The sequence below is a fragment of the Rhyacophila brunnea genome, unplaced genomic scaffold (assembly GCF_057557595.1).
Source record: "Rhyacophila brunnea isolate RB1 unplaced genomic scaffold, BYU_Rbru_1.0 scaffold_8, whole genome shotgun sequence".
NCBI classification, from domain to species: Eukaryota; Metazoa; Arthropoda; class Insecta; order Trichoptera; family Rhyacophilidae; genus Rhyacophila; species Rhyacophila brunnea.
Window position 1 is genome coordinate 12,050,681 of NW_028233350.1, and position 10,531 is coordinate 12,061,211.

At 34.0% G+C, this 10,531-nt stretch overlaps 1 protein-coding gene across 1 annotated transcript; it reads left to right on the forward strand.

The window, feature by feature from the left end:
- Positions 1-3,527: 3,527 nt before the first annotated feature.
- On the forward strand, positions 3,528-9,903 carry LOC147063918 (putative multidrug resistance-associated protein lethal(2)03659). Its single transcript, XM_085958826.1, has 10 exons — positions 3,528-3,672; positions 4,385-4,618; positions 4,722-4,831; positions 5,290-5,404; positions 5,540-5,690; positions 6,973-7,159; positions 7,804-7,976; positions 8,201-8,317; positions 9,235-9,336; positions 9,690-9,903. The coding sequence occupies exons 1-9, from the start codon at positions 3,618-3,620 to the stop codon at positions 9,326-9,328; spliced, it is 1,236 nt and encodes a 411-aa protein (XP_085814952.1). The 5' UTR covers positions 3,528-3,617; the 3' UTR covers positions 9,329-9,336; positions 9,690-9,903.
- Positions 9,904-10,531: the final 628 nt, after the last annotated feature.

A 10,531-nucleotide genomic window follows, 5' to 3' on the forward strand; every position in this document is an offset into this window, starting at 1 on the left:
TACTTAAAAAGCGGAGCTAACAGTTGCTGTTTAGTTCTGTTAGCATTATTGTTTTGTCTAGGTCAAACCAGTTTTTCGCTCAGCGATCTCTGGATCAGTCACTGGTAAGCGATATATATTATTATTTAACTACCATAAAATCATTTTACGATATGCTTACTGACACCGGTTGTGCACTTCATAGAACATACTATGTAACATTTTATTAAAAAAAAATATGCAAAATCCGGGTCAACTTTATCAGGCGTATTATCGGCCATTAACCGTCTACAATTATTCTACATGCCACCCAACCAGCAACCAAAAAGGAATTAGTACTTAATCGATGTAGAATTTTATAAATAATATTAACCCAATGCTTACGGGCCGCACAAAATTGTGTTTTTGCTAATTGCTTTTCAAATGCAAATTAACACGTTAATTACAAAATTAATTAAAAGGGCCGTAAGCATTGGGTTAATGAACAGGGTGATCATGCTGCCATTTCAATAATAAATGATAATAATTCTGAGAATACTTTATCCACAATGCTTGATTTACATTTAAAACACTAACTTGACTATCAATTTACATTAAATAATTATTCAATTTATATTACCCAGTACCAACTCATATTTTTACAATAATTATTGCTTGTTGAAAACTACTGTCCAACAAGATCTTCTTGGCTACGTGGTAAAACTGTGAACTAACAAGCTCCTCCTACTTTTAACCGCACTAGCGACTTCCGGTTATTGCCTAGACTAGATCTTCTTGTTGGACAGTACAATACAATGACCCAATATTTAAAATATTAATTGAATTGAATATATTTAGGGTTGACATCGAAGAACTCAAAAATTCAACCATTAGTCCAAACCTCACTACAATGGTAATTTCTGATGTTTCTGCCTGGGATTTGCAGACTCCTTATAATAACACTTTTACTTTTATTGACCTGTGGACTTTGACGAGGCGACAATGTATCTATATATATACTGCATTGATTTCAATGAGCATTCTTCTCATTTTAACGGAACTTCTAATATTCTTTTATGCTACCACAAAATCTTCAATCAATCTACATGACGCCATGTTCAGGTTTGTTTACTTTAAATAGTATTGATTTTTTCATTGCATTAGTTTAATCTAAAATATCCTTTATATCAGGGGTGGGCAAACTGCGGCCCACCGGTCATTTTTTTGCGGCCCGATATCATTAATCGTACTTCTGATAACGAATAACTTTTTTATATATTTAAAAAAAATATTGACAATAGATTAAAATTTAATTAACTATTTCTTTTATTCAAACGAATAATTCACAAGATTTAAGAATATATCATTCTGATTATTGAACATTATATTATTTAGAAAAACACTAACTGAGAGAGTATATCACAACCAATAGAAAAAACTTTTTTTGAAAAAAGTAAGCCCCGATTCCCGACCGGTTGGCTTACTTTTTTCAAAAAAAGTTTTTTCTATTGGTTGTGATATACTCTCTCAGTTAGTGTTTTTCTAAATAATATAATGTTCAGATTAAAATTTGTTTAGCAATAGTACGCGATCCATTTTCAATAGATATTGATAGTGTACCGACAGAGCTACAACTTGAGATTAATGATCTATAGTGTGACACTGATTTAAGAGAATTTCATCGTCGTGAAGAAATCTCCAAATTTTACAATGCCCTTAATTCAGACAAATTCGACCAACGTAAAGATTATGCAAGAAAAATGTTCGTTATTTTTGGATCAACCTATAAATGTGAACAAACATTTTCGATCATGAACCTCAATAAAAATTCTTTACGATCAAATATCTCCGATGCCCATTTACAAGCAGTTTTGAGAATATCAACTACAAAATTAACACCTGAATTTAAAAAATGTACAACAGTTTGTCACCTCCGAAAGGGGGGGGGGTGATGGATGAGCGCTCTGGACCCCCCCTGATGATGTAATGTCATCGTCAAGTCATGGTGGTATCGTCTGCTTCTTCTTTCGGGGACATGTTTGTGTTGATTGACAACGCGGAAGTACAGGCGAAAACAGGGCGTTTATTGTTTGGAATATAAATACAGTAAAGTACAGCGTACAAAATATTAAAAAAAAAAAAAAAAAATTAAAATGGCGATGACGCCGGCGAGCGCGGCGCCACAGCCGACGTCACGCTCGAGAGTCGGAAAACCGAATGGGGATGAATAATCCCTTTTTGGAGAGCAGGTCAACTCTAGGCAAGAATAAAATAAAACAAATTCTGTCACTCAAAAATGACAAAAACACTCTGCATATTATGTACCTGGCTTATTTCTGAGAATTTCGCTCACAACAGAAATAGTCAGTCAGACCTTTTTTAGGTACCTGCTTTGAAAGGGACTGCATTTCTTTGCTAGGTAGGTACATATTTTGAAATATTTGAACTAGGTACAAATACATATTTTTTCAAAGTAATCTCAAATCAGATATTCTAGGTGCTAGGTACATTGTATGGCTGGGAACTTTGCTTTCAATATTTATATAGGTAAGTGTACGAATTTAATACCTATTGGTCAAAATTGGATGAAGGCTAATGTAGGTAATAATATTAAAAATGATATTAATAATTACTATTTGCTTACGGGCTAGAAATTTGCCTCGCAGTCGATCTGTTCATGTTTGCATGAATCAGCCCAATGATGATTCAGGCCTCATGGCCTTGGATCTTCTGAGGATGCCATGGTTTAGGCGGTATCAAGTTTCATTCTTCTCATTAATTTTTTTGTAATGTTTATTTTTCGTGATAATAAATAGTGTATATCTGAAAATGGTATTTTACTTGCGGCCCGCCGCTCATTTTGAATTCTTGAATTTGGCCCTCCAGCCAAAGAGTTTGCCCCCTCCTGCTTTATATGAATGGTAATATTTTTATAGGGGTTTATTAAGAACAAGTATGAAATTCTTCTACGAGAATGCATCAGGCAGAATTCTAAACAGAGCCTCAAAAGATATGGGAACCATTGATAGTGTGTTACCGGGAGCCATGGTAGATTGTATTGAGGTTTGTTATCAATGTTATCATTATTAATTATGGTTAACTAACACTAAACTTACACTAAAGTCATAATAGGGTTGTGCGAATAGGGATACGATAGTGGCAAATTTCCCAGAAAAAAAATTAAATACACCGCGCAGAGCATTTTGATGTTTACCAATTTTCACAACCTGTCCGAACTTGTCAAATTGCACCACACAATAATGAACGTGTTCACTTATGCTTGAAAAATGAGATTGGCAAGACAGTCAGCACTTTTGTGTGTAAACAGTTAATATCGCGATAGTTTAATTTACACCCTATTGTTGCCAGTAAATCCATGGACGTATATAAGCTCTATAAGAGGCAATTAAAAAAGTAATTTTTCCTTTACAAGTTAGAAATAGGGTGACCAAATAATATAGAGCCTACGCTTATCTCTGAAGCTGACGGCTGACCTAACACAAATTAAGCAATATTGTTACAACACAAGAAAGTATTTAAAAATAACTTCTAAATGAATACAGTTTTTTCTAGAAACACTGGGTATCCTGGTAGTGGTGTGTATTGTTAACGTATGGTTACTTATACCGACAGCAATACTAGTGTTTGTGCTGGCTATTATGAGATCTGTGTTCATTTGTACGAGTAGAAGTCTCAGAAGATTAGAGGCCACATGTGAGTATTTTTTTCTCAATTAAACCTGACATCCCGATCTGGGTAACATTTTACTAGCTTCTTCAGAATCGACAATCTTTGAAAACAAAATTGTAACCTTCTCATTCAACCAGTTCATTTTGCATTTTATTTAAATCAATGTATAGTAGAATCCCACTGATCTGACACTATATAATAAAACCTATTAGCTAGATTACTGTGAAGTAAGATTCAAAGATCTTCTACCCAAGTTGTTTTTCTTCTTTTTCTTTCTATCTCGTTATCACATCCCAGGCAGGATTTAGCTTCCTCCAAAAGTGTCTTTTGCTGGCTCCTGTCCGTTCCTCCAGAAGATTCTTCTCCAGTTGCCAAGCTACTCCAATCCTCCTCTACACAGTCAATCCACCTCTATTGTTGGGTGCCTCTAGGTCGCTTCCTCAGTCTTTAAATATGGCCCACCCATCACACCTACTTACAGAAACTATTGATGGTTTGCTATTTAACTGGTTTATCGAGATCATGATTTGTCTTTATGCTGTATTTCCCCCGTTTAGCCTGTTTTCCAGTAAGGGTCCAAAAATTTTACATAATAATTTCTATCAAAGATTGTTAATTTTTCTTCTTTGTTTTGGGCCGGACACAATGTTTTACCACCATAAGTTACCACGGGTTTTGCTATGGTAACATTTTCTATGATTTCATTCCATTTTTATTAATCATAGTATATTATCAGGTCGCTCACCTGCATTCACGCATGTGGGGGCAACATTGGAAGGCTTGGATACAATTCGTTCAACATACTTGCAACGGAAGCTCATTGTGGAATTTGATAGTCATCAGGATTTGCACTCGTCAGCCTGGACACTCGTCATCAATACCAATCGCGGCTTCTCGATTTGGGTAGACGTATTTTGCTGCTTCTACCTAGCAGCTGTCACATTTAGCTTCTTACTGTTCTTCACAGATGGTGTGTAAATATAACAATTATCTCATATAACCTTGATATTGGTGGTTAATCAATATTATTCATAAACGATTTAACAAAACAATGTGTTTGCACCATTCAACAGTGACATATGGGGGTGCAGTAGGATTGGCTGTCACACAAGTGATGACCCTCATAGATAAATGTCAGTGGGGCTTGAAACAAGCGGCTGAGATGGAAAACCAGATGACGTCAGTATGTATTTATTATATAACATAGCAGAGCTTGAAATGGACTGGAGCATACCGGAGCGCTGTTCCAGTTCATAAAATCCCCAAAATTATCGTTCCTTCTCATGGAAAAATTAATGTCTGAGCTAAATATGCCATAATATAACAAAAATCTAAAATTAGAAAACTATGTTAATATTTTCGGAAAAATATTTAGCACTCCGGTTCGTAAAATTTTACATTTTGAGCGCTGCATATTATAAAACGTGTGTTTGTCAAAATAAAATTATAACTGACATGTGGATATTTAAAGAGAAACCAACTATGTATTCATTTCAGTATGGATTAGAATTGGCATCCTATGTCCATTTAAAGATGAAGTGACGTATCCAATTACAAACGAATTATTAATTCCAACACTGGTAAAGAAAATTTACAGAATGTTATATTTTTTAATATTAATCATAGAATATTTATTTGCAGGTAGAAAGAATAACTGAATATTCTAACCTCGCCCCTGAGCCGCCTTTAGACACTGATCAAGAAAAATTCAAAAACACTTATCCAAACACCGATTTGGATAATTGGCCAAAGCATGGTACAGTGAAGAATACTTTAAATCTAGCTATTTTTCAATAATCTGTTGCGTGTATTATGTATTATTAATTTAATATAAAACGGTTTCTTTATTTACTTTCCAAACATCCATTGAAAATAGTTATTTAAATTTCAGGATCCTTGCACCTAAAAGGAGTTAATTTGAAATACGATGAAGATAATTATGTATTGAAAAATATTAATCTCGACATACAAAATGGTGAAAAGATTGGCATCATTGGAAGAACGGGAGCAGGAAAATCTTCAATCATTGCTGCTCTTTTCCGGTAATATTTTCTTTTCATTAAACGCATTATACTCATTTTTGGTAGACTAAAACTTGAAGTATTACAAAATGATTTTTAAATGTAGTAAAATATCAATAGGTATATTCTTCTTATTTGGGCACATTTTTCTACTTTGTGTCTGGTCTCAGTCTCCCTGACGTTTGAGAAAACATCTCAGTATTGGGCTCTCCAAAACAATTCTTGGGTACCCCCATAATATTCTAGTGCAATCATGAAAAATTTCTTTGGCATGACATTTTTAATTCTGCGTTTTACTTCTTTATTAAGATCAAGTAGACGTATTGATAGTTGGCTAGCCTTTCAATTTTCTCACCTTTTATGTATTAAGAAATCCTCGATAGTAGGCAGTGGCACACCCACAAATAAAAACACGGCAAAAAAATGATTTGTAATTCTCCAGCACCCTTTTTAGAAAAATTTCGAAACACTAATGTCAGGTTTTTTTAGAAACCCAATCCCTAATGGAACTATCAAAAAATTCTCGGTGTCCACCCGAATTCCGGAGTGGTGTAGGTCATGGCTGAGGAGGACTGACATGGCTCTAGCCTGGGGGCCCAGGCTGGGGGGGCCCGGCGTGTCGGGTTGACCAGATAAGTGAGATAAACATACATCATAAATTAGCTTTAATAGTAAAAAAAAGCGCTATTATACTTCATGGCCATGAACATTTTCAATTATATAATTGTGCAATATATTTTTTGATTATTATGTGTCGATACTCGACAGCTCCATCATTAAAGTAGATGTATTAAAAATCACCAATAATTCACTGTATGAGTACCCTTAATTTGAACTAAAACACAATTTGAAAAACGTTAATGTAGTGTTTCACACTGCCTTTAATCTTAGCGGTAAGTAGGGGGCCCGCCAAATATCCTAGCCTGAGGGCCCGTTTCAGGATGTGGGGACCATAGTGTAGGTACACCGAGTGCAATAGACAAAAGGCCGATAAACGAGAAATTAGGCTGTGAAGAAGAAAAAGATCATATGGGATTAATTTACATTCTCCTCCTTGCCCCCCCCCCCCCCCCCCCAATATTAAATCCTGGGTGCGCCACTGATAGTAGGTACCTAACTATTTAAACCTAATATCATGAACTTCGATTTTTGGGTCATTTATGTCTTTTTTTAAACAGCAGCTTTTGCAGAACTATTTTCAGTTATCAATACTACAAGGTGTGTCAAGTTACCCGCCAAGGTTAATATATCAGCGGCATATCTAATATTATTTTATAATATGTATTTACATTGTTATGCTTAGTCTCACAGAATCAGAAGGCATCATCGAAATAGACGGCGTGAATACCAATAATGTTGGCCTTCATAAATTGCGATCCGCTATGAGCATTATTCCACAGGAACCTTTTATCTTCAGTGGCACCTTGAGACAGAATCTGGATCCTAGAAATGAATATAGCGATCAAGAACTTTGGGATTCGCTTGATGAGGTTAGACATGAGTTGGCTATTTTATAATGAGGTACATATTTAATAGTTTGATCTTTAACTAGAGGAAGGTTATTCCAATATTTTACGACAGTTTATCCTTCCACAAGCAAACATAATATAAACTAAATAACTAAATTCAAGGCTATTAGGCATTGTAAATCACATTCATTCATAGTTTGCTTTCAATTATTCTCACATTACTGGTAGTATACAAGGATCTGTGAAACCATTCAGTCAATTGGTAATGACTGCAACCAATAATTTACTGTATAATGTTTACAATGGATTATTTGTTAGGTTAACCTAACCAAACCTAACCTAACCTAAACTAACCCAAACTAACAAATAATCCAGTATATTGGGTATTTTCAAAATGTGTTTTCCGCTGTATTCCTCATACCGAACTGTACCATTATAAATTATGAATTATGAATTACGAATTACGAATTATGAATTATAAACTATGAATTAAAAATAGAAAAAAAAAGAAACCGACGTTAGAACCGACCAGTTTTGACAAAAACATCATTTACCACTAATATTAAATTATTTATTTTTGTAATTAGACGCCTCAACAAATAAATTATTTATATTAGAGTTATCTGTACATAAAAAAGTGGGTTTTTATCATATTATTTTTACAGGTGAAACTCCAATCATTGGTCAACAGTTTGAATTGTGGACTAGACGCAATTATGTCTGACAGCGGATCAAATCTATCTGTGGGAGAACGCCAACTTATTTCCCTTGCCAGAGCATGTCTAAAAAAATCACATTTTCTGATAATGGACGAGGCAACCGCCAATGTTGATCCAGAGTTCGTATTTTTTACAGTATTTTTTTCATACATATAGGTTCGTAGCCGAATATAAACCGTCCTCCCAACACTTGTCTTGAGCTCCCCCTCCTCAGTCAGTTACACTCAATCTCTCTGTAGCCCTCTTGACATTTTCCGCCCATCTCCTTTGGGTATATTATCAATAGGTGATTGATATGCTCGCTTTACCGTGTTACTCAGCTATTTAAAATATTTCATTCTAGAACTGATCAGCTTATTCAGGAAACTATTAGAAGGAAGTTTTCGGATAGAACCATTTTAACTATAGCACATCGCCTTCATACGGTTATGACTTCTGACAAGATGGTTTTAATGGGCAGGTAAATTTAATAAACATACCATCTTTTCAAATTTAAATGTTATTAAATAATCTTAAGTTAAATTCTACTTGATTTCTCTGAAGCGGTTGACGCTTTCAGTTTGCCGATTATGGATTATACCATAACATTGTTTTTTATTTAGTGGGTGGATATATTAGTGACATTTCTCATTAACTAATTTTATTACATTCCCACATGTTACCTAGTTCCATTGTTTATGGGTAATACACCTACCCATAGACTTTTACTTACCGTATGTACGTACTTAATGTATTAATACTATTAGCGCATCTATTCTCTACACGAGTCTGTTATCGGGGGCTATCGGCAGCTATCAAGGGTAGTTTATCATATCTATGTATTGAGGCGGTTAATTGTTACAATAAGTTAACCGTCGAAACTGTCAAAAAGTGATATGTATTTTAACATCACCTCTCTTGACTGTGTTAACTTTTAGAGCGAGATAGACAGTTTTGTCAATTTAGACGGCTAACTTATTGTAACAATTATAATACATCAATACACAAATATGATAAACTACCTTCAATAGCCGACTTGTGTATAGAATAGATGCGCAAAGATATTTACTAGGGGTTTTTACAAACACTTCTTGATCCTTTACTTAGTATGTATGTGAAAAGGTTTTCACCTTCTTTTGTTGTATTAAATTACTATATGAACAAGCATTAACTGTATTCGTTGTATGCTGTAACGTGTATTTGCCGTTGGTGCCTGAAGATACCGAAAGGTGAAACCCAGGTCATAAAAAAATTACTCGAATGCAATACTACAAAACTAAATCAATTAGAATTTAAATTTAAATTGCATCAAGTAGGTAGGTACTCTCATTTGATAGTTAATATTATTTTTAATTTAATATTACATCCATTAATCACCTTTTTTATGTCACACAACAGGGGGAAAATTGTTGAATTAGGGCATCCATACGATTTATTCAGTAATTCTCAAGGTTCAAATACACAAGGTCTTCACATGGACTATACAAAATAGCTGAAAAGGTAAGTAAAAATATTTTTTTCCTCTTTAGTTGTTATGTATAAACTAAAGTATAACTATAAGCAGCGCTCGAAATAGACATTTTTACGAACCGGAGGGCTCGATTTCGATTCGGAAAATATTAAATAAAAAATAAAAAAGTTAAATATGTAAGTGTGTTTGATTTTTGTGTTATAATATAGCCTATCTAGCTCAAACGGTCATAATAATTTTTCCACCGGAACGGCGCTCTGGTGCATTTTGAGCCCTGATTATAGGTAGGATGCATATTTTTATTAAGTTGGTAATGAATATCTCTGTTCTAAAATAAGTAAAAATGAAGAGGCGGCTCTCTAATAACCTTGTATGTCTCCAGGAAATCCTGCAGGTTACAAAGCAAGTACCGGAAAGGATAATGTGAAGATGTTCGTCATCAGCAGAAACATTGGAGATATTTTTTTCATTTACCTACTAAGCTAAAATATTTAAGGTGTTCCGTTATGTTTTACATTAAAATAAATTATGTGATCTTCAAATATATACTTTGGGCATGTTATTTAGAGAGAATAATACAGATTGTTTCGAATTGTCTATCATTATGTTTACATTGGTAAGATTACATAATTGAGGTGCTGAGGATTACATATTATGTAAGTCAATTTATTCAACTTGATTACCACTCACCGGTGCACTTTTATTAATTCAATCTTCAGCACCTCAACTAATATTGTACTGTTTGCTATTTTTTTCTTAGATTTCAATTCACCTTTTAAAATCAACCGATACACATTCACTATGAATAATATAAAGGGAACACTGCTGAGATGTTGCAAGATGTAAATTGGAATCATTCTACATAGCTTTTGCTATATGTACCTACACTTTTTTCTTTGAATTTTTTATAGGTTTTTTTTGCATCAACCAACACTTTACAAGGATCTAGCTAGATAATCACCAGATTTCAAAGAAATGTCCCACTAATATTCTTTTTGTCTTACGGCATAATCTTTTCTGCAAAATGTTGGAAGGTGTATTTTTTGTGTTAGTAAAGAAATAGGTAGTTATGGAGAAGAACAAAATTATTTATTATTAGTAGGTGATCTGTGCGGTTAGTAAATAAGTAATTGACACCTTGATTTAAAAAACAAAAACCGATAGCATAATTTGATAAGCATTTCATTTAAGAACTACTAGATAAATTCGTCACAATTAAGTAGG

What these genes read in the sequence shown, in the direction of transcription:
- LOC147063918 (XM_085958826.1), top strand. Translation starts at nt 3,618, where the DNA reads ATGAGATCTGTGTTCATTTGTACGAGTAGAAGTCTCAGAAGATTAGAG. An exon ending in CAGAAGATTAGAGGCCACAT is followed by an intron (nt 3,673 to 4,384) that starts GTGAGTATTTTT and finishes GTATATTATCAG; the next exon opens with GTCGCTCACCTGCATTCACG. An exon ending in TTTGGGATTCGCTTGATGAG is followed by an intron (nt 7,160 to 7,803) that starts GTTAGACATGAG and finishes TTATTTTTACAG; the next exon opens with GTGAAACTCCAATCATTGGT.